Source organism: Neovison vison, chromosome 1, assembly GCF_020171115.1.
Source record: "Neovison vison isolate M4711 chromosome 1, ASM_NN_V1, whole genome shotgun sequence".
NCBI classification, from domain to species: Eukaryota; Metazoa; Chordata; class Mammalia; order Carnivora; family Mustelidae; genus Neogale; species Neogale vison.
In genome coordinates this window covers 45,923,712-45,948,813 of record NC_058091.1, presented here as the reverse complement: position 1 = coordinate 45,948,813, position 25,102 = coordinate 45,923,712, and the positions used below count along the sequence as shown (strand labels likewise).

Sequence of the window (25,102 nt, the reverse complement as noted above, 5' to 3'; positions counted from 1 at the left end):
TCCTGGTTAAATGGCCGCATTGTTCAGTGAACTGCCCAATAAAGAAACCTGGACAACCACTGTCTTCTGGCATCATTCACAATGATCACCAGTTGTGTGGATTCTACTTGAAATTTTCTTTTTTGTTTTCCTTTTCACCTTCACGTCAGGCTCTCAGCCACTTTTTGTTTTTATCTTATAGCTGATCTACCAAGCGCCCATATTCTCACCACCCTTTCCTCCTCCAGCCTACCTTAGACGGTTAGCACTTACCACCATGACTGTTCTGAAATCAACCTGTTAAAAAACTGTTCAAGCTTTTTCCTGCTGATGAGGACTACACTACTAAAGTATAAGCTCAGAACACATGGGGCCTCTCTAATTTTGCATAGAAGAGAATAGGAAAATTAGTTCCGTCAATTTGGTAATGATAATATAAATTGTGCAATTTAATGTCAATATGTGGTATTCAGAGATTTATAAGATCAGTTCTAAAGAAAACCTTTCTTTAGAGATTCTATTTACATTTATTGACTTTCTCCCCACCCGGTCCCCAATAAGATAGTAGCTCTCAAATGTCTCTGTTTCTGAGAATGGAGTGTAGCCCCCAAGACAGAAAACTATTTGCCTATGGTCTCTGCATTTATCTGGGCCCCCAGGTACAGGTAAAGGCTTGAGGTCTAGGGTAATAATTATGCTCCTTTTCACCCTCAAAATAAGCCTGGTTTGGACAATAAATTGTATGTTCATCCTAGGTGTGGGTTGGTTTAAGAGATATATAGTTTTTTTACTAAGTATCCTTTATAAAATTAAAGTGGAACTCTTTATTTTATAGCTAAATACGGTCCTCTTAAACACTGTTTTAAGACAATGCAAAGAAATATTTAAGGAGATAAATACCTAAACACAATAGGCAGTTTTCTCATTGCTGTTTTTTAGAAATTATGCTTTAAAATTAAGATCTTTTGGACTTTGAACTCACCAAAGGCAGAGAATATTAGTCCTTAAATTACCTTCTTTCTAACTAACAACCATGGGGTTGGGTGGGGAGATAAGAGTTTGTGAGAACTCATGACTGAGCCTAAAATGTTTTTTCTTATAGAAACTGAGATATAAATTATAATTTGATTAATACTATCTGTATTGTTTAGTGGTAAATTTTAGTTCCAAAGATCTTTTTCCCATTGGTTTAAACTTATTTTTATTTATAAAATTGCAATAAAACTGTTTATATATAAAACATTACTATTTATCAAGTTCTTTAAAAGAAAACGTTTTAAATCCTAAAATTCAAGTATTTAAATTTATGGAGTATGATTATTATTATTTTTTAAAGATTATTTATTTATTTATTTATTTGACAGAGATCACAAGTAGGCACAGAGGCAGGCAGAGAGAGAGGAAGGGAAGCAGGCTCCCTGCCGAGCAGAGAGCCAGAATGCGGGCCTCGATCCCAGGACCCTGGGACCATGACCAAAGGCAGAGGCTTTAACCCACTGAGCCACCCAGGCGCCCGAGTATGATTATTTTTAATGGCATCTAAAGTGTTTATATTCTAATTTATATTAATTCACTTCCATGCATGTTTGTTTGGCTGGGGTTGGTGGGTGATGGTTAGGAACTAACTCTGGCAATAAGGAGAGATGGCATCCAGAAAGCCTTAGAGAAGAGTGTGAGTTAGACAGGTTCAGGGAGTAAGCCAGGGTGAAATTACGAATAAGCCTAAACAGTGACTAGCATTGTTTTTGCTAAAGTGGAGCATATACAGAAAAACAGTAAGTTTTCCTACCCTGGAAATGTCCTTTTTGTGGTTGCAAATCTCACAAAATAATTAGTCTTTATTTCCAGTAATATGCTCTTTCACAGACTGAATGATGGTATTGAGATTCAGTACACAAAAATGAAATCTATTTAAATTCTATAGGAAAGATGGTGTTGGTAGTTTCAATGTAAAAAAATGGTGAGCGGAATTTGTAATAGAGTTTTAAAATGAAAGTCTACTTACACAATAGAAAACTGCCTCATCTTTCTGGTTAAGAAAAAAAAATCTTACTTATTAAGACAATCAGGTAACTTAGGCAAGAAATGAGATAAAAATATAGATAATAATCAATTATGTTTAAAGGCTTTTGTAAAGTTGTTTCCATAACTGTGCAAATATAGAGCTAATATCTATTTTTTTTTAAAGATTTTATTTATTTATTTGACAGAGAGAGATCACAAGCAGGCAAGAGGCAGGCAGAGAGAGAGGAAGGGAAGCAGGCTCCCTGCTGAGCAGAGAGCCCGATGCGGGACTCGACCCCAGGGCCCTGAGATCATGACCTGAGCCGAAGGCAGTGGCTTAACCCACTGAGCCACCCAGGCGCCCCTAGAACTAATATCTAAAGAAGCATAAATACTATTTTGAAATAATGAAAATAAAAAATAGGTTACAATCTTTATTAAACAGAAAGTCAATGCAAGTTGCATTTTGGTAAATATTGCCTCTGGATTAGGTTCCTTCTACATGGGTGAAAAAATACAGTATCAGGGACGCCTGGGTGGCTCAGTTGGTTAAGCAGCTGCCTTCGGCCCAGGTCGTGATCCCAGCGTCCTGGGATCGAGTCCCACATCAGGCTCCTTGCTCGGCAGGGAGCCTGCTTCTCCCTCTGCCTCTGCCTGCCACTCTGTCTGCCTGTGCTCGCTCTCTTTCCCTCTCTCTCTCTGACAAATAAATAAAATCTTTAAAAAAAAATACAGTATCAGTAGCAAAATTAAACAAAGTGCACTTGGTCCTACATACTAGAAAAGTGGCAAACTCTCAGCACCACCCCGGCCTCCGGTGGCTACGTACCAAAGGTGCACTTGGTGGGACGCCTGCTGACCAAGTTGCGGGGGCGACCTTCGGCTGCCAGTTGGCTCCACCAGTCAACTTTTTCTCTCCTGCATTCCACTGAAGATCTCCCCTAAAATCAAGCATGCAAAAACACACAGAAGTATTAAAACACACTAATCAGAAAAGAGTGTGTATGGCTCATTAGATTAATTTGGAGTTAGAAGCGGTTCATTTGAGTTGTTGAGAGAACAGGTGAAAAACCATAAAGGAGTCTTATCATATATCTAAGAAAGCATAAAAGCATTTGATTAAAAAAAATCATTTAGAGTTTGGATCTCAATGGCAACAGGAATTTCCTATCACTTCCAATAAAAGAATGTGTCACAAAATTCAACTGAATTCCTCACTGGTTTTAAAAAATTCCAAATAAGTATATTTATAAAAACTGTATATCTAGACTCTGTCAAATACCTGTATTTTGTTTCATACATGATGACACTTCTAGATCTGAGAGGGCTCATTGGAAGGTTTCACACAACTACATCACGACTATAACCTGCCTTATAGTGAACTGTAAGATACACCTATTGTAAAATGCATCCCAATTTTAGAAACGTTGAAAAACGTATCTAAAGAAAGGACACATTGTTTATCATTCTTATTATCCTCCTTAAAATTGATCCTCCATGAGAGAACTTTTAAAACCAGTGTTAGCTAGGAATAGTGAAATGATTCTAGAATTTAAAGCTATTAAAGCACTCAAACCATAATTCCCAAGTATTTCTAGCTATAATTTAGTGGCAATCTTGGAGACTGAAATAGATTGTTGTCTCTTTTCATTGTAGAGCCAACAGTTTGGAGGTTCCAGCAGAATAACAACAAAAACAAAAATCCAGAATATAATAAAAACCAATTTTGAAATTACCTAGCTCGAGAGTGAGTTATTGCTTCAATGAGGTTAACAGTCTTAAATAAATATAAATACACGGTCACAAGAAAACCAGGTAATTTCAAAAACACTTACTTTTTGGATGTGGTACCAGAAATTCCAAGATCTATAAAGGGATAAAAGAAAACAGAATTTAAACCTCTATACTCAGCTTAAATGATATGACATTTAAAAGATCAAAGATTCAGAGGTCTAGAAAAAGTCCATATTTTGCCTAAGAATGACTGTATTCAATTTGACAAAGGAGAAACTATGTTAGGAAACATGTTCAGAAATCTAACATTTTCTTTTACTTCACCTTATACTTAAGGATCACATTTTAATGTCAACTGGTGTCCAGGAAAGAGGAAACAGAGCAGGCTCAAGACTGTGCTCTTAGAAAGGCCTGTGTGCCTGGCCTCTGGGACCCAGCTCAGTAAACTGTTCTCTATACCGAGAGATCACTTTTCCTAATGATATGGGTGGTTTTACAGTGTCTAAACTGCTTGTACAAACCATGTGGTTTGTGCTGTACACCTGCTTTCCTTCTACAAGACTGAAATTTGGGGCCATGTCAGGCAGAGTACCTGATTAGCATCCAGTAAAACCCCCGGGTGTTTATAGGTCTCTATAGGGCTTCCGTGGGCAGAAACATCATGTGTGTTGCCGCATTTTCTTATGCTTTTCCCCTCATGGGAAGGGGAGAGCATAAGGACGTCAGCACGTGGATTCTTCTGAGCTTGGCTTTGTCTTTTTCCCTGATGACCCAGCTGCATATCCTCACCATGCTGCTCTAGTAGGTCTTAGCTGGGAGGACACCCATGTGCTGCGTCCTCTGAGAGAAGGTGGTCTTGGGGACTCCTGACCCAACTGGCTTATCCATGCTACTCTAATCTCAATTCCTTTACTACTTCAGCAAATATTGATTGAGTCTCTACAGATGCCAGGCACTGTTCTAAGCACTTGGGATATATTAGTGAAGAAAACAAAGATCCCGGCTCTGGAGAAATTTGTATTCTAATAGGGTGAGATAGACAATAAAACAATAAAATAATAAATTATATAGAACCCTAGAAGGTGTTAGGAAAGCCCATGGGAAAAAGCAAAGGAAGACCAGGGTGCCCGGGATCTGGTCCGTAGGATGAAGGTGAGGGATAGGCAGCATTAAACAAGTGCTCAGGGAAGGCCTCATGGAGAAGGTTGAGATTTGCATGAAGCTGAGCAGAGGTGTGGGGGAAAAGCGTTCTAGGCTAGTCCTGTGGTGCACTCTCTGCCTACGGGTAAGTCTATTTCACATTTGGAGAAACTGCCAAACTGCTTTCCACAGTCACATTTTCATCCGCCATCCGCAGATGTGTTAGAGACATTCTCATCAACATTGGTTATTGTCTTTTCTAATTATAGCCATCCTCCTGGGTAAGAAGTGGCATCTCACATGGTTTTGATATGCATTTCCCAGAAGACTGGTGTGGAGCATCTTTTCAAGTGCATATTGGCCGCATGTCTATATTCTTTGCAGAAATGCCCATTTAAATCATGGACCATTTTAAATTTGGGTTATTTGTTTTTTCATGATTGAGTTGTAAGAGTTCTTTATTTATTCTGGGTATAAGTTCCTTATCAGATATATGTTCTACAAATACCTTCTCCCATTCTGTAGGTTATTTTTCACTTTCTGGATAGTGTCATTTGCAGCACAAAAGTTTTTAATTTTAATGTAGTTCTATTTATCTATTTTTATCTATCATGGCTTGTGCTTTTGGTGTCATATCTAAGAACATTACCCAATCCAAGGTCATGAAGATTTATTTACTAATACATTTTCTTCTTAGAGTTTAATAGTTTTGGCTCCTACATTTAGTTCTCATCCACTGTGAATTAATTAATTATTTTGGAGAAGGCAAGGTATCTAACTCTATCCTTTTGCATGTGGGTATCCAGCTGGCCCAGCACCATTAGTTGAAAAGAAAACTTTTCGTATTGAATTGTCTTGGCACCTTCACTGACAATCAATTGAGCACAGATACTTAAGTTTATTTCTAGACTGTCATTCTATTCCATTGAGGTATATGCCCTATCCTGTGCAGCAGTATTGCTTAATGACTATAGCTTTGTAGTAAGTTTTAAAATCAGTAAGTGTGAATCTTCCAAGGTTATGCTTTTTTATTTAGAGTTTTTGGCTATTCTGACTTCCTTGTATTTCCATATGAATTTTAGGTTCAGCTTGTCAATTTCTATAAAAAAAAAAACTAGAATATTGGTAGGGAGTATGGAGATAATTTTTTTCAGTTTTGAAGGAAAGCTTAATTATTATTTTATTATTATTATTTCAGAGAGAGAGAGAGCACGAGGGGCAGGAGAGGGAGAGAGAGAATCCTGAGTGACGTGAGGCTTGATCCCACAACCCTAAGATCATGACCTGACCTGAAATCAAGAGTTGGACACTTAACTGACTGAGCTACCCCAGTGCCCTGGAAGATATTTTAATTAAAAAAAAAAAAATTATCTGTAGAGAAAATCAGTGGGTTTTTTTTGGGGGGGGGTGTTGTTACATTCCTATAAATTTTGGTAATAAATGAATTCATGTAATCAATACTATAATCAGGATACATAGCAATTTAATTACTCAAAAATATTCTCTCTTGCTATGCTTTGCAATAAAAAATGTACTCTCAGCAGCTAGAGGTTTAAATCCTTTATTTCTAAAGGAGAATATGGATGATACATTGGAGTGCCAGCAAAAGCAGTTACCACTAGCCAACTAGCCTTCAGCAAGATGAAATTTTAGAGTAGGAATACTCAAATAACCTCTCTATGGGTGTCATCAAAGTATTTTCATGGATGCCCAGGCCAGGGACAATGAATGGGAAAAATATGTCCATTGGATAATTCATAGGGAAAAAAAAGTCTATACCAAGGACCTTCTAAATCCGTGAGAAAAATGAAAGGTATCTGCAGTGGTGAACCCATTCACCTTAATGAAAAATCAAATTCAGAGTTAAAAGAATAGGACAGTCTTTATACCAGCTGCCCTCATCTCCTAGGATTCTCTCTTTCACTTGCTCATGTCCAGCCTCTGGTCTTGTTGTTCCTTGACTATGCCAGGCAGTTTTCTGCCCCAGTGCCTTTGCACTGGCTATCTCCTTTGCCTGCAAATATTCTCCTTCAGATATCCATGTGGCTCATTCTTCTCCTTTCAAATCTTAGCTCAAATTGTACCTTCTCAGTGAGACCTACTCTAATTCCCACTCTGCAGTATTCCCAATTCCTCCTTGTCTGCTCTGTTTCTTCTCCATAGCACTTATGACTTAACATACTATAGAATTTGTTTATTTGAAAATATTGTTTGTCTCTCCCCCTGCTGAGTACCCTAAGAACAGAAATTATACCTGTTTTGTTTGCTGATTTATCTTTAGAGCCTGGAAGAGTGCTTGGTACTCAACAAGTATTTGTTCAGTGAATAACTTAAAATCATATGGATGCTCAATTGTCAATATTTAAGTTACTCTATGCTCTTATATACAAGTGAACTAAAAAATTAAATGCTTACTTAATACTTAATGTTCTTGGTTTCACACTTGCATATGCTAATTATACCTTTAGTAATTTAGATTAAAAATGGCATGGGTACTGCTTGTGAGACAATGGCAAAGGAACTGTTTATCTTCCAAGGAACTGTACTGGGTAAAGCACTAAGAATTTCTGTCCGCTCCTTGATATTCTCAGCCATACATGAATCCAGAAAAATAATACATATAAAGAGATAGAGGAAAAAAACTGCACAGGATATAGTAAGAAACAAACAAAAAAACTGTATTACTCACTGCCTACTAAGCTGGCAAGAGATGAGTCAAGGTCACTCCCAAGGGCTTTGCTTGCTGCCATAGCTGGACTGGGGGGTACCATTGAAATGGGTGCAGGCTGCCCAGCTGGTGCCATGGTTGGCATCAGTAGATCACCTAGACCATCAAACACTGGAAATCAAATAGACCATGTTCAGGATGAATGGGGAAAAAAAAAAAAAAGGCCATATGCAAAATTAAATGGAAATTATTTTCTGAAAAACTATAAGTAAATATACAATCTTACAAAAGAAGGCACGTAATTGACACTTTTTATGACTATAACACCAAGAAGAACATTTCTACATATGTCTACTCATAAAGTACAGAATTACTAGTAAACATAAACAAAGATGGAAAAAAAATATCTGTGTAATGTAAAGAAAGAGCACAGATTTTGGTGTCAGAATTAGGTTCAAATTTAGGTGCATGCCTCACTAGCTGTGTGACTTTGAGAAAGTTAACATCAAAGCTTTAGTTTTCTCATCTATAAACAGGGAGGGTACTACTACTACATAGTTTTATTGTGAAGATTAAATTAGATAATATATATGCCTTTATTATAACGCTGCTCTATACAGGCAGCGGATCTCCTGGTTTCCTGTGAAGTCAGTGTTGGAATAAAACCTGATCTAATGGGCAGGACATAGTAATAAGTATCTGACAAACAGTTGACCATATTTTAGAAGTAAACATTTTGACAACTTCCCTCATTATAAGCAGGCAATTTTGATTCTAACTTTAAAGGAATGTTTAAAGGAAAAACTATTTTAACTAAGGAATCACTATATAACAAATTACCAACTTGTTTAGTTCCTAGAATACAGAAACAACGTTCAAAATACAGATGCAGAGGATTTGCATAAATTGTTGCTAGTATCTTATCCTTGTCAAAATTTTTGTGGTTAATTTTCATTAAAAAGCTATGAATATTTACTATCAATACTACTGTACAGTGATTCTAAATCGGAAAAGGACAGCATTCAACTAGGCACTGGCAACAGAAGCAACCAAATTGTCAGGCAGGGGATATATTTAGGCTGTTTTCTGAAACACATTTAATTGCCAAAAACTCACCAATTGAAAATTTGTAGTAAGGACCCAGCATGGGAAGAGTAGAATGGAAGAGAATACAAACAAAATGACAGCAGGATGAAAGATTAAAGGCAGGCAAAGAATACTATTTGTGTCCCAACTTTATAAAACCGAGGGCCATGCAAGCTTCAGAGGGTGTAAGCAACATCAGAGGGAGTGTTCACACATTCAGATACTGCATGAAGTGTTTGTTTTCCCTTAACCATCTCTAAACCACGTGCATGTAAGCTCATGCAAACAGATGGTGTGTGTGGTGGTAGATTTCTGCTAAAATTTAAAAAAGAAACACAGAAAAGGATTACAGGTTATCCTCAAATCTTCCAAAATGTACTGAAAATATTTACTTAAAATACAGCCCAAGAGACTTATTTAAGTTTTAAAACCAGGTCACCACTCAGTATCTGCTTGTAAGTTTCCTGGTATTACACTAACCTCAGGTGGGCTAGTGTACAGTCGAAACAAATGAAAAGAACATTTGAAAATCGCCACCTCACCTGATGGGTCAAAGGAGCTGCTGCTAGAAGTAGAAGGCGTTGTTCCAAAAGCTGCCTCAAAGTTGGGCTGTAGCAGGTTATTCTGAGCGGGAGTCACTGGTGATGGAGAAGGAGCCATAAAAGAACCCCCAAATCCTGGGGGGAAAAAAAAAACAGTTCCAGAAAAATATAAGCAGAAACAACTAAAGGTGGGTAAAGGCCAGAAAAACAGTCAGGATGAATTATAGGACACTGAAAAGGGACTGAATGCATGTAGAGAGACGAGAAGTCAGTAAAACTGGGTAGTGTTTTTAAAAGTTTTTTATGTGTCTTGGCATCTGTCATGTACTTTTAAAAGATTTTCAAAATTGAAGGATAACATTCAGTGTTACACTAGTGTTTTGGGAGTACAGTACAGTGAACCAACACTTCGATACATTATGCAGCTCATCATGCTGAGTGTACTCTTTAATCCCCATCCCCCATGTCACAGCCTCATTCCCCCCCAACCTCCCCTCCGGGAATGGTCAGTTTTGCCATGTATCAGTGAGATCAAAGTTAATTAGAAGGAAGCACTTAAGAATACACACCCTTGTTAAGAAAACCTGTGGCAACCAAGTCTTACTACAATGGAGCTACATAAAGCTAAGAAGTTCTCACTAGGGTTAAAATTGAGATAATTTCATTATCTTCATTAACTTCAGTAAGATCAACTTTGTTTCTTCAAATCACAATACTGGGTAGATAGAACATGCTTAGTTGTACACACTGGCTCAGTATGATAATAAAACACAAATCAGAAAAATAGGCATGCACTCTTCTGCCAAATCCTCCTTAATAACCTTCATACACGTTCTAGTCCCATTGCTGCTACTGCTACGTGTGGGCTTCCCCAGATCAGCTCTCAGGATTTATAAACAGCCACCCAGAGGGGCTTCCCGCTTTCGGTGTGGACCTCCTCCAATCTAGTCTCTGCCTTGCAGCTAGAGTGATCCTTCTGAGTAGAAAACGTTGACAAAGTTACTTCCCTGAAGTCCTTCACTGGCTCTCTGTAACTCTCAGATTCAGATCATGCAGATTCCTTTGTAGAGCAATCAAGCTCTTCTGTCTCTGTTCCCCTCCCTGCAAACCAGGATACTTCCCTAACACCAACAGTGGGAGTCAGAGGCTCACTCCGGACTGAAGCTCTCGCACCCTGCAGGCAGCCACAGCTCCGCCCACCCTGCACCCCAAATATGTCGGAGTTAACTCTTCTGTGTCTGATACACATCTTCACCCCATTCCCACCACGTGTCTTTATTCCCACCCGAAGCCTCTGCTCTGGGGATGGCTTTTTAGTGTCAGGAGCTGTCTTCTCCTGTTTTTCACTAGTATTCAGCACAATCCCTAAAACACTGAATTAATGTTTACCGAATATTGATACTTCGGAGTAGAAAAGCTGAGGAGAAATCAAATGCCATTGTAAAGTAACCAAACTTAAAATTATTTACCTTTTGAAGGCTGGAAGCAAATAATGTCTCTCAAACAACAGAGTGAAGCAGAAGCAAATCTCATTCTGCACTGCTTCTGTATAAACACGTAACCGGTGAAGGCAGCGATTTTTTTTTATTTTTTATAAACATATATTTTTATAAGGCAGGAATTTCTTAGTAAGACACTAGAAGACAGTCTATTACCAAAGAATGTATTACTTCTAGAAGTCTTTTCTATATTTATTGGGTTATAAATATTCCTTCCAATCTAGCCACATTTTCTCTTTCACAAACTGCTTGCAAAAACATGAAGAATACTTTAAAAAATCCTTAAACTTTCATTCTATTGAACTAGTTTATAAGTTTGAAAATGACTTCACTGAAATTCTCCGGAGACTGTTTTCTACAGCTGGGAATAATGTTCAAGTCATGTTGCTCCCAGACACTGATAATGACACAAGTTTAGGCTTTTCTTGTATATGTATGAAAAAAAAATGCAGTTTGGAAAAATTGCTACCTAATAGAGGATGGCCTTTAAAGTTCCCACTGGCTACCCTGAAGTGGTTTTAGTATTTTAGTGACATAGGCATTATGTAACTTTTCTAACTGAAGAAAAGACATTCTCCAGATTTTTAAGAACTACACTATGAAGCAAAAATGGGCTAGAAGGAAGTATTTTTGTGGCTGGGATCCTTTGGTTTTAGGGAGAACGATGGTTGTGTTGATGTTGACTTCTTAGAAACATCCCACATCTCAAGCTGGAATATGGCTGTGGTTAATTTAAGCAATTTTTCTATGGTGTGGTTCTCTTTGTTATAGGTGAATGTGGGGACAAGTGTTCTTGGCTCCTAGTTTCGAAAACTTGACCAAGAAGGGACAAATTATTCTAGAATCACAGCATATGAATGTTGGAGAAAGCCTTTTCATCATCTGATTCAATCCTGTCTTTCCATGACAGGAAGAAGGGATACAAAGGGGAGGTAACGTATCCACCCAAGATTCAGTGGTAGAGAGAGAAAAATAGGCATTTACACAAGGTTCATCAGCTTAGTACTGCTGAGTTTCATAAGTAGATCACATCCACAGGTGAATAATGAAACAAACAAACAAAAAAATCAGTGACTTCTCCAAGAAAGGGAAGGATAAAGCCAACACTGGCATGAAACGCACCTCATACCACCAGGGTCACTATTCTAAGCATTTTTTTAGGTTGAGCCTTATGAACCATATGGATTGCTAATATTTGAGCATTTTGGTTCTACATAAACAGCAGGTTTACATTGTTCAAACTAAAACATACATTAGCTCATCTAATCCTCACAACTCTGTGAAGTGTCACATATGAAAACACTGAGGCCAAAGAAGTTAAGTAACCTGCCCAAGGTCAAATGAGGGCAAACGAGAGCCAGAATTCCACACAGGAATCTTCCAGAGTTTGGGTTTTTCACTACAATACTACGTGGCCTCTTTTCCACAGCTGGGAATAACTCCAGAGTTGTACTCTCTTGTAGGCTTATAAACTTGACATAGGTCTAGAAAGATTTCTTTTCCCAATATATTCAGTTCTTATGAAGTAGGTGCCCTCACAAATCTAGACTAATTAAAAAGCTATAAAGTGATATAAAATAACCAACTGATTAACTTAAAGAAAAAATCTATTGCTATACTCTGAATGAAGGGTTAAATAGGAAAATTATAGACATTAGTAAAAGGAATTCCCTGTGTCAAATGAAAAGTTTTAGAGTCCTGGAATAGAGGTAAGTAAAAAGAAAACCCAAACCAGTACTCTTTCTTCCTATATGGTTCTAAATTATATTAAAAGAGATGTTCTATGGAATTAAGGTAACAATCAGTAGGCTCCTGGATATCCTACAGGCATATTTGGACTGTCTTCCACTATAACTGAATCATTGTCTCTCTTCAAGTGGTCAAACTCCTACAGATGCACTGTCTTTGTCTTATGAATCTACCTTCCTAAAGGAAAGAGCTTGCACACTTAAGGAAGCTATATTAACTGACATATCAAAACTGACAGTCACAGTTGATAAAATATACCACTTGGGTCAGGAGAGTGAAATTTTAAAACTACTGGTAGATAAACACACTCCCACATATACTACCACCACACTCAGGTTTGCTCCATTATGTTAAAGGTAATGTCACCTCAATTACTCTGTAATGTAGTCAGCTGTTAACACATTCCATTTACTAAGGTCAATCTGAGGTAGTTATTATCTCCAGGACTAATACCCTTTTGTCCAGCACATTTCAGATAGCTTCCCCCACCCCAACCACAGCATGAAAGAACTGTTCTCTGTAGATCTTCCCATTCAGTGGATATTACTAGTTACTAATTCCACGCTAAACATATTTATATTTTAAATCAGCTCAAAGACCTCTGTGGCTCTGCTAAAAAGTCATCTGTGTCATTTGGTTAACAGAGAATGCCAAACTACAAAGGGTCTCATGAGACTGGCCTATATCATTCCCATTATTCACTGTCTTTAGAATTAAAGATAGGATGTGGCATATTCCTATACTAGTACAAATCTATGGTGCAGTCACCCCAGAATTGTGTCTATTATTGAAAAACATGGTTTTCTTGCTTGATGTCAACCTGAGAAGTTAGGCATAATACACCTAATCTCCCTTAATAATCCATTTTTACATCTGTCATCCACTAAGCTATATATTTTAGACATCTACATTTTTAGCTGGGGCATCTGAGAGCTTTATTCTGCACTGTATAAAACAATACTTCCTTTTATTTGATATAAACTAAACTTTCAAGTTTCCAGTCAGACTTCACTTGAGGTATAGATAATATCTGTATCCTACCAATAATAACAAATGATTTGGAGAGAGTTATTTCTTGAGTCTGTTCTCACTGGCACAAAAAGTTGTCTTTTCTAGAATATTCTCTGGTTCTACCATGCTGGGTACACCAAACAGAATCTGACATTTTTACTCCAGGGGCAGAAGATGACTAAGATGATATTTCATGAACAGTTCAGTTCTCGAATTGGTATTATTTGACAGTGCTACAAGTAAATTTGAATAAAGAAGAATAACCATTTTTAGGAGAGATAGGCCCAGTGTAAAAGACTATCTATTTAGTCTGTTTTCTTATTTTAAATTATATAACAATTTTTGACAAATCTTTCTTCCACAATTTTGAGATGATTCTTTATTTATTTTTTTTTCAATTTATTTATTTTCAGAAAAACAGTATTCATTATTTTTTCATCACACCCAGTGCTCCATGCAAGCCGTGCCCTCTATAATACCCACCACCTGGTACCCCAACCTCCCACCCCTCCGCCACTTCAAACCCCTCAGATTGTTTTTCAGAGTCCATAGTCTCTCATGGTTCACCACCCCTTCCAATTTACCCAAAAGCACATACCCTCCCCAATGTCCATAACCCTACCCCCCTTCTCCCAACCCCCCTCCCCCCAGCAACCCACAGTTTGTTTCGTGAGATTAAGAGTCACTTATGGTTTGTCTCCCTCCCTATCCCATCTTGTTTCATGGATTCTTCTCCTACCCACTTAAGCCCCCATGTTGCATCACTACTTCCTCATATCAGGGAGATCATATGATAGTTGTCTTTCTCTGCTTGACTTATTTCGCTAAGCATGATACGCTCTAGTTCCATCCATGTTGTCGCAAATGGCAAGATTTCATTTCTTTTGATGGCTGCATAGTATTCCATTGTGTATATATACCACATCTTCTTGATCCATTCATCTGTTGATGGACATCTAGGTTCTTTCCATAGTTTGGCTATTGTGGACATTGCTGCTATAAACATTCGGGTGCACGTGCCCCTTTGGATCACTACGTTTGTATCTTTAGGGTAAATACCCAGTAGTGCAATTGCTGGGTCATAGGGCAGTTCTATTTGACGATTCTTTATTTTTGCCTTAAAATCTCTAAAAATCATTTTGAATATTTGATTATACTACATATTTATGCATTTCCCTTGTTACATATATGTAAGTTTATTCCCTCAAAAAATTTTTTTTAAAAGATTTTATTTATGAGCAGAGAGCCCAATGCGGGCTCGATCCCAGGACTCTGGGATCATGATCTGAGCTGAAGGCAGAGGCTTTAACCTACTGAGCCACCCAGGTGCCCCTCCCTCAAAAAATTTTTGAGGAGCAAGAGCCCCTGTTCAGCATTATTCCATTATTGTATATGTGTATTTTTTCTTTTTATTCTCACAAAATAGTCTTATTACTAAAAGCCAATAATAGAAGAGTCTAAAGACTCACAGAATACATCTCTCTCTCTTTATTGGTTCAAATTCCTACTTGGAACCTGATATTTGTGGACTTCTTTGTTGTCTATGATTGGGTTCATTTATCTTAAAAAAACAAAACAAAACAAACAAACTTCCTCTTTATTTCAACAGCTTGTGGACTTAACTGGTCTCTCCCCATAGACACCCACACAAGTATACTACATTTTTTAAAAAAGATTTTTATTTATTTATTTGACAGAGAGCAAGAGGACAAATAGGCAGAGAGGCAGGCAGAGAGAGAGGGGGAAGCAGGCTCCCTGCCGAGCAGAGGGCCCAATGCGGGACTTGATCCCAGGACCCGGAGATCATGACCTGAGCTGAAGGCAGAGGCTTAACCCACTGAGCTACCCAGGCGCCCCAAGTATACCACATGTTAAGCTTCACTGCAGATTACCATAGCACAGTGCCCCAAGTATTTGTTCTACCACTGATATTCATTGAACAGAAATATCTGGGCAATCTGAAAACTCTGAAATAGCCACTGTCAGCTAGATTAAATATATTTAAGCGTGACTGGGATTTTATACTGTGTACATTAGGAGTTCTTTTTTTTTTTTTTTTTTTTGGCTAGGAAATTTGCTTCTAGCTCGTCTTTAAAATTATATTGATATTACATGATATTTTTCAATGAGACCATGGGTTATTGCTGTTTTCTCCTAAACAAGTAAGAGAAATGTTTTTCTAGAAGCAAAACAGAAGTATGAAAAACTAGGCCAAATAATTAAGACCTAGAGAAATTAGAATAAAAATCTCTTACATCAGGATATAAGCTAAAAGAACAGTTGGCCTCCTGCCAAGTAAATCAGACTCAGATATGTACAAATTAAATTATAAGAATTGTTTGTAAAGTGGGGTGCCTGGGTGGCTCTGTTGGTTAAACATCTGCCTTTGGCTCAGGTCAGAATCCAGGAGTTCCAGGATCAAGCCCCGCATCTGCATCTGGGCTACATGCTCAGCAGGGGGTCTGCTTCTCCCTCTGTCCTTCACCCCAATCGTGCTCTCGCCCTCTCTCAAATAAATAAATAAAATCTTAAAAATAAATAAAATCTTACAGAAAAAAAAGAACTGTTTGTAAAGATGGACATTAAAACCCATTCACATCTACTTACACTAAAAGTTAAATAAAAAAAAGCAGAGAAAGAAGAAAATGTGCACTAATACTTTCCCATCATTAAAAAAGTCACAAGATGTTGCGGTGGAAAAAATGGGACACGTATAGTCAATAAAACGTATAAAAAGACACTGTCACTTCCATCACTAATTTCCTCCTTTTCTCTCCCATTTTACCAAGATTTTAGGACAGACGACGCAATTGAGCAATGTAAGCTTGCTTTTGGTGAATTGTTCTAACCTGTACTTTCTGTGTACTTCCCTTTTGGGCTTTCCTGGACACAAAGCTGAGCTGCCGGGCTTGGGCTCCCAGTGATGAACTCTTCCTGTTTGTTCCAGATGCCTTTTAGACCCTATCTCACCCCTAGGAGCAAATCTCCTGGCTCTGCCACTGACTTCTGACTTTGAACTGAAAGGGAACATTGTCTTTTCCCATACGCTTTGACCGGCCTCTCTGCACCTACTTCCAGTGTTCTTTGCTCTTTTGGAAACACAAGATCTCAGGTTTCAGCCCTGGAAGCACAGGGAGGTTAAATGGGATGAGGACAATGTGGCTTTGCAGCCCTGGAAATGCTTAACATGGTGGACCAGGCTCCCGCCAGGTTGCTGTGTGATAGGCTTACAACCCCTCTTTGGGGCCACTGTAACCCAGAGAGAAAGAAAGACTTCTCAGAACTCTGCAAAAAGCCAGAACACTTGATTTCATATGCTGTCTCAACCTTAGTTATAACTGCAAAAAGAGCTTGAAGGTTTCTGTGGCCAGTTTGAAGCTACGATGAAGAATACCCAGGCCAGAAGAAAAATCAGGCAAGCTAGTATTTTTTTCCCCCAAATAACCAACTGTGTTTTGTGTTAGGCACCCTGCCTCTTATCATATTTGCAGCTTCAAGGTCCACAGCAACATTCCAGCAGAACCTTGGTTCTTCACCATTCAGGAAAATACCAGCTGGCAGTCACTGGTATGAAGTGGATTCAGCAACCAGCAGTGTCATATTTAACCAGGGTAGTCTGGAGCGAGGACAGACAAACGAACCGCTACTGCCCCGGAGAAAGACGGTGGAATAGCCAGTCTGAATGAAGCTGGAAAGGGAGGGTAGCAGCTGGGCTGTGCTTACCCTTGCCGGGCTTTTGAGAGAAGACTGGACCTCATACCAAACTTCCTACAATACTGAAAGGTGACGGGGGTCCTCTTGTGAGGTCACTGCTCACTACTAATTAGAATAAGAATGAATGTTCTGTGCCTGCTATACCTGGCCAGGACTGTTTATTACATGAAAAAATAACACCAGGTCATTAACTCTTTCATGGGTAACGTGACCAGCAGGGATTTTAAACTGAGAGACTCTGAACATGGCAACTTCCTCATGCCCATGTGACCCACACTCTCATCAATCCCCTGACGACCTTACGACCAAAATATATCCCTTGTGGTGACCAGGGAGGGACACTGGAAGCTGCCTGAGTATCAGAGGCCTCACTGATGCTACTGCTGCACTTCCTGCTACAGCCACTTCTAAGCCAAGTCAGAGCGAGGAAAGCCAGCAGTGTCTTTTGAGTTTGATCAATAACCTCAGCCTGAAACTCACTACTGTGGTCTTGCAAATGGCAAATGCTTTGCCTGTAAAAACAGTAATTTCTTGATCTGGTTATCACTAAGCACACTTTGCCTGGCCTCCAAGGAAGACTGATAGTTGACTTTTACGATCTTTGCATCTTTGAAATGTTACCTTTCATTTTATCTATCCCATCCTGTCAATAAGTGATACTCCTAGGCATCTCGTACCAGTCTACTCCACACTATGGCCTGGTGAACTGGGATCTCGCCAGAGGTTTTCAGATTAAAAATTAACAGCAACAACAGCAACCCAACTGGTTAAAAAAAAAAGTGGCATAGGTAGCAGCCGCTTCAACCCTGGTAGAAATCTGACAGTTTCTCCTAGAGTGATTCGTGTTACAGAATCAGTTGTCAAACATTATGGTATCTTTCCACAAAAACTCCTTTAAAAACGGGCACAGGCAATACAAGATAAAATGTGCTGCATAAGCATATTACTTTCTTAGTAAACAAAAAGAAAGGTACTTGCTGAAAGTAAGGCAATTTGGGAGCATCCAAGGAGCCATAGGGGTGACCTGAATACAACTATGATTTTATACTCATTTCATAAAATCCTGGGAGATAACCTTCTATTAGACAGTGTCTTGTTTTTCAATTTTATGTCTCAAAAGGGAAAGAAAACATGCACCTTGAAATTTAAATATCTGTTACTTACAAAGATATATCCAAACTTAACTTCCACAAAATACCATTTTATTTTAATTTAATTAATTACCAGCTAGTAGGTCTGCCGACGCTGATGAACTAGAAGCAGCCTGAGGTGCAGGTTGGGGTTCAGAAGCACTACTTCCAAATGCATCTACCCATTATCCATGTGCAGCACAAAAGTAAAAGAGTGTGAACAGTAAGTACAGTAAGTAAATTAAGTGTTTTGCCAAGAAATGCATAGACATGACACTGTATGGCTGAACTTATCACCTGTGGATATATGAAATGACTGAGTGAGCTGAATTACACTCTGACCAGTTTATTCTCTCAAAAAAGAGTTCTGGAATATCGCAGATTAACACCCCTTTGTAAGAGTCAGACAATTCTTTTTTTCAAGAATAAAAGTTTTGGTGTAAATCTTGTGATCTCTTCAAATAGGACCAAGGTTTAAAAAATTTTGCCCAAAAGCAATACAATGGAATTTTCCCATTTAGAACTCTATTAAATTTAGAAAAAAAAATTAACAGACTGAACTCAAGCAGCAGCAATCACACTTCTACCCATTTATCAGAGTTCAGTGTTTATTTGCCCCATGTTTTGACCTCCTGAATGTCAGAGACTGTGACACCATCGTCCCCATCATGTATCCATCATGGCACAAACCATGATTATTCCACGTATACTAGGTAAGGTACTCAGTGTGGTTCTGCTTGCTGAGAATGGTTTTTTAGCCTATGGCATACACATCTATGGACATTCATGAAGAAATCACTTCAAACCTGTGCTTTTCCCTATAAATTTACTGCTAATAAATGACCAAAAAGGCATCACCCTAATGAGTAGTACAAGAGTTAATTCAGTACGTCTCCCTGCCCTCAGTTAACATGTAGAGTAAGGGGGAAGATATATTTAAAGCAGTGAAACATCTTCTGGTTCTTTGGAAGGATTTTAAAACATTAAGCTCAATAAACCCTACAGATTAATGAAAGGCTATATGGCTTATGTTCTCAGTTTTGACTGGCTTATTTGTTTTCAATTCTAAATCATTGAGTTAATGGGTATATTGCAATTAAGAACACAGAAATGTGGATGTAGCCAACAGATCAGGTTCTCCAAGGAACAACAGTAGAAGGAAATTCCAAACAGTTGATTCTACATAAAAATGAAGAGAAAGTTAAAAACACAAAGACTTCAAATGAAAAATGATCTGGTTCCGTCAGGCATGCATTGAAAATTATGACGAATGGATGAGGATGAAGAGGATGATGGCAAAGAAATGGAAAAGATCTTAGAAACTTAAGTTTACAGTGAAGAGATGGAAATAACTTTGGAGTCAAAGAAAAAATGATGGAATATAATGAAAGAGAGGATGTAAAGACTCTTCTGAGGGGTAAGAAAATAAAGACTCTCTTCGTGTTGAAGGAGGAGAGATACGCACCCCCAAAAAGGTCTATCACACCCGAAGAATCCACCTTTGCTGGAGAGGCAGTGGTTGCAGGAGATGGTGTCGCAAATGCATCCACTGTGGTGAAGCAGACAACAGGGAAAATCGTGCGTCACCCAAGGGAAAATGAAACCATGAGCCCTGACAGATGGCTTCTTAGGATTTCAAGTTTAACAGCAGGCGGTAAGACTGCAGATAGTCTTAACAGTTAAGACAAAGCAAATGGATTCAAAAATACACACTTTGCAGAAGAAAATAACATCTGCCTTCTTGAACTCAGAGGGTTTAGTGTGGGCCGCGGTAGGGCGGGGCGGGAGGGGAGGTCAGAGTTGTCTCTCTTCACCAGCATTAGGTTGGAAATTATGAACCTCATCAGTTGGTGATGGGCCAAAAGGAGATCTTTTTTTCCCCCCAAGTGGATTTTGAGTTTCAAAGAACTCCAGACAAACCTGAATGTTTGGGTATCTGCCTCTCCACACATGACCCCCACCAGACACGACAGACGGTTTGGCCTTGGCAGGAGCACTCACCGGATAAGAGGTCAGCAGTGAGAGAACTCTCAGGCACAGGAGAGGCCCCTTGTGGTGGAGAGGAGAAAGCATCTTCCGAAAGTGAAACAAACCAAAACCAAGCAGAGGTAAGTAGAAAGCTGAAATCAAAGTTAAATATCTAACAAACGCATTATCACAGGGAAGCACAAAGAGTTCAGTCATGAGAATCTCAGGGGGGAAATGAACGTTCAAAAGCAAAAAAGGGGGGGGGGCTTCGGTTTTTACCTGTCCCAAACAGGTCTATGCTAGGCGCAGTGTCCGGCTTAGGTGCCGCGGCGACTTCCGGAGGGGCCTCAAACAAATCTAAGACCAAGAACACACACGCCTTTACTCAACTCCGCAAGCCCACCTGACACAGCAGCATCGCTTCCCAGTTCTGCAGGAGCCCCGGGGGGACAATTCCGAGACAAGCAGCGTGGAGTTTACACAGTGGTCATGCAGGGAGGGTTCTGGAGGCGGGGCCTTACAGGTGCCAGACGGAGAGAGTTCAACAACAACAAAACGTTACCACCAAAGATATCTAGAGCAGGAGGAGCGGCGGTGGTGGTGGCGGAGGTGGTGGCGGTGGCGGCGGCGGTGGCGGCGGCGGTAGTGGCAGCAGTGGCAGCTGCGACAGCGGGAGCAGGAGAAGGAGCAGTGGCGGGAACCGGAGGGGCTGTGCTAGCTGTAGGGGTAACTACAGGAACACTGGTCTCAGGTGGCTTCATTGCAAAGAGGTCCAGCTCTGGCGCAGCCTCTGCACTACCTTCAGACGGGGCAAAGGGGTCTTTTGGAAAGGAAAGCCGAGACACACATTCAGCATCAGTGAGGAAAGAGAAGAAAGAGAGACAGAGGCATCATAACTATGGGTAAGAGACACCTGACACAGATATTCACACACTAGCTAGGCATTAGGCTGCTTGGACTGAACTACTCTCCTATCAGCAAGGCTCAGTGATTAGGATGTTCTTCTAAAGAAAAAAAAAAAAAAGAAAATTTAGTAGGTAACACAAGTTAAGGAACTTAAAGGCTTCAATGTAAGATAAGCCTACGGTCTAGGATCAGAGATTGTTATTCTTCAAATCCTCAATCTGGGCAATTTGGTAGCTTTAAAAATTCATTAAAACATGCCTATATAGTAGAACTCAGCTCTACACAAGAGTGCAATCCAGCAGGAGGGGACAAAAAAAAAAAAAAAAAAACATTAAGAGAGCATACTTGCCCTGACAAAAATTGTCAATCTTGAGAAATTGTCAATTTTGATTAAGTATGCACGTCGTCATCTTAATGTTTTAAGTGCCAGCACTACTGAGTCAGTTATGATGAAGGATCCTTTATACTCAGAAGAACTTAAAGTCGGAAAAACATATGGCCACATCTCACTACGGGCATTTCACATCGGGACACAGAAAACAACAGACTTGCTCGCGACTGTCGACCCACCATTTCCTGAGCATGCATCAAGGGCTGCGGCTACGGGGGCTGGGGTCGCTGGCGCGGCGGCCCCTTCGGATGCTGCAGGGGCCTCCCCGGGAGAAGCTGCAAAGGCATCTTGGGTGCGGTTTGTAAAACAACAGAAATTAAAGGAATAAAAAGAGAAGAAAATATCGTAAAAGAACCGAGTTAAATTGCAGAAAAGGCTCCCTTATACAACATGAATTTCTTCAAATGCATTCTTACGGCCCATGCACTGGTGGCGTCACAGAATCATGATTCTTTGTGCTCCTTCATGTTAGTTCCATGCAAGTGGTACAGGGTTATACTGCTGAGGCCCTTTTAGGATCCATCAGGTAACAAGATTCTCATTGTATAAGGGCTCAAGAAGCATGTTTTATGTAACATTAGAAATTAATGGATGTGAAGATTATAACCCCAAAATAACTTTATTACGTGATTTAAGACCTTACTCTTTTGTGGCCAGTGAACACTTATTCACTATGTTACCATGATGGCTCTTTGGTGGTTTCTATCATAGATGTCTTCTTTAATGGCAATGAAATTAAACAAATGATGGTGATGTAAATAAATAATTATAGTTCAAAAAATTTTTATGGTCTAGTACAGGCATAATTACACTGTGAATATGAAAGGTTTACTAAGTATTCATAAAAAAGTTAAGTCTTCACTTATCCTTGAGAAACATTTTCAGATACACCCAAAGATTTAAGGAAATAGATAACAAAATAATGCCTTTATTTCAACTTCAATTTATCATTGTTTTAAAATGTTGTATTATTTTCATTATTTGGAAAATGATCTATTTTCAACAAACTAAAAACATAGTTTCATGCTTTAAGACTATAAGCGTATCACTATTTATAGCAGAAAATCCATTAATATACAGGCAGCCCCAGTTTATAAATGCCCAGTATATAAATGGCTGATGTGTACAAACAGCACCCAATGCATTTCTGCCAGTAAACCATGTGAATTTGGTAAAAAAAAAAAATAATAATCCTGGAGCCTTCAAAGTGATTCTATAGTTCAAAGGTACAAATAATGAAGCTATCATAAGTATGATTTGCTTAGAAGAAAACTCCAAGAAATATCCACCTAGAATCTACCACTTACCTGCTAGACTTCTCATCCTAAAATACTGCCTTCCACAATATCTACAAATATTCCCTAGAACACAGTTCCTCTGGCCATTAAGAAGGATTTATCACATAGGCTTGTGAAATGCTACACGGTATACCCTTTTTCGGAGATTTATGTAGTATACATTAGGCTGTAGGAAGTCCTATAGTCAGGACACTTGTTTCTGAGTTTAACCCAGCATGGTCTAAACTGATCTTAGTACGAAACAGACTTTCTTTCCTGTTTTCCTGTGCTGAGGCCGGGCATTAAGGAGAACAACACACACTAAACTGGTCACTTGGGTCAAAATGTCCTTTACAAAAACACAGATATCCTTAGAAGACACAATGAAACAATCGGTTATTCATATCTTACAGACTCATTTGAACTGCTTTCTTCCCTCAGCTACACAAGGGAATATGTATTTGGACCAAGGGTCTGTCAGGGGAGAGGCCAAATAATAGTGGAGTGCAGCTAGGCCAGGCTTGCTTCCCCAGATGCAATGCTAAGGATACTGTACTAGAGGGCCTAGAGCAGTACGAAAAGCCAAAGAGCCAGGGCAGAACACTAGAGAGTAGAAGAGGATGCTGGCAGGGCTGAAAGCATTTTGCCACAAGTCAGGTCTGTTTTCTTTCTTTTTATTCTCATAAAAGCTTGAACTAAGGCTAATAATACTAGGACTAGTAAAAACAGTAATAGCGGACACTAGTGAATACTTACGTGTCAGTCACTGTGTAAATACTTTGTGGACATTATTAAATTTAATTCCTATAACTATCTCACAATATCACTTCTATTATCTCCACTTTGTAGGTAGAGAACAGAAGCTTGCGGACGCTGAGAGACGACTAAGATCACAAAGCAGGCAAAATGGTGGAGTCAGGATTTGGTTGTAAACTGACAGAGGTTTGTGTGTTTAAGTACTATGCCGCACCGTTGCAAGCCATGCCACGCTGTGTTTTGTCTTTGTAGGATGGAATAAACACCAGTTATATCAGTGTTGGGGGGGTCAAATAAATACCCATGGGCTGGCCTCTTCAATTATTACCTTTGTGAAAGTAGGCAAAACCCATATTTGCAACCATGTCCTCACAAGAGGTTTTTTCCTTCCCTGTCATCTCCTTTTAATGCTTCTCCTGTTACTTAAAACTAGACATTATAAATTCATCTAGTCCCATCAGAACTTCTCTTAGAGTCAGGAGCCCAGCTGCTCCAGGCCTGTCTGCTAAGTCTTCCAGGCCAGGAGGGAGAGATCCGCATGAGCGAGGCTGCAGCTGTCCCCAGCCACTGCCTGACTAGCCAGGAAGGAGACCCTAAATGACAATTGTCTAGCAGAGCTCAGCGGGCTCCAGAACTGTGAGAGGTAATAGAATTTTTTTGTTGAAAATAAAGCAAAACTTGTTCTACTACCAGCTTTCTTTCATTATCTATGGCAGCATTATCCCTCCTGTTCTGAAAACTCAATCTTTTTCCAGTTAAGGTCTTTTTCCCTTGGTACCCATTTGCAGTTCATTTTTACATTTTGCTTATTTTCAAAAAGTGCTATTTCCTGGACATGCATGTTCCGGCTGTTCTACAATTATGGACCCAGTCCAGACCTTTCCCAGCAAAATCATCTCCTTGATACCATTATAGACCAGTCTTCTTTCCCCTCTAGCAATCTAGGAAGAATTTTCTCTTTAATTTTTTAGCATGTGACTATCTTTCTAAAAATTTCAAATAGCTGTCATTTTCTCCAACATGAATTCTCCCCATCCTCTCCAGTCACAGAAGCCATCTTTATATCACATATGTGGCATAAAGATTTCAGTCATTGTCAAAAGCCTGAAAGTCACCATTCTAAGTCTTCCCCAAAGGTCCCAGGTTATAAGACTCTATACATGAAATCCACTTTTAAGAGCTATATTTAAGTACTGGTTTTAAGGAAGGTTGATTATATTATTTTCTCAACAAACTTGTGCAAATGAAAGCCAGCTTGTGAGCTAAGCTCTCTGTTTTCTAGCCATTTGGTTTCATGCCCACAGACTATGTCCTCATGAAGGTTTGCTCACAAATTGACACAAGTGATTGAAAGGGTACCCTGGTGAATGTGTAGAGGAATTAGTCTCACTTTAGTATTCTCATGCTTAGAAAAATCCTGTGTTGTCACAAATTAATGTGCTGCTGTTAGCAAAGTTTTCAAGTGAAAAATAGAATATTTTAAATAACTTTGTCTTTTATTTTCATCAGTATTTGTAAATTTTACTGATTTTTTGAAAAGCACAATAC

General features: G+C 39.1%; 1 protein-coding gene across 10 annotated transcripts in view; it reads right to left on the bottom strand.

Moving 5' to 3' along the window:
* SNAP91 (synaptosome associated protein 91) overlaps window positions 1–25,102 on the bottom strand; it is a 147,974-nt gene that overhangs the window by 18,809 nt on the left and 104,063 nt on the right. For 5 of the 10 annotated variants that reach the window (XM_044246305.1, XM_044246282.1, XM_044246330.1 and 2 more), the window contains 10 exons: window positions 21,701–21,808; window positions 20,787–21,044; window positions 20,504–20,581; window positions 20,258–20,329; window positions 19,722–19,805; window positions 18,351–18,434; window positions 9,154–9,288; window positions 7,547–7,696; window positions 3,819–3,849; window positions 2,813–2,924 (listed from right to left, as the gene is read on the bottom strand). In XM_044246305.1, coding sequence (XP_044102240.1) covers window positions 2,813–2,924; window positions 3,819–3,849; window positions 7,547–7,696; window positions 9,154–9,288; window positions 18,351–18,434; window positions 19,722–19,805; window positions 20,258–20,329; window positions 20,504–20,581; window positions 20,787–21,044; window positions 21,701–21,808 — 1,112 coding nt within the window. The remainder of the gene's footprint in view (window positions 1–2,812; window positions 2,925–3,818; window positions 3,850–7,546; window positions 7,697–9,153; window positions 9,289–18,350; window positions 18,435–19,721; window positions 19,806–20,257; window positions 20,330–20,503; window positions 20,582–20,786; window positions 21,045–21,700; window positions 21,809–25,102) is intronic. The other 5 variants (XM_044246313.1, XM_044246320.1, XM_044246338.1 and 2 more) reach the window with 4 other exon arrangements.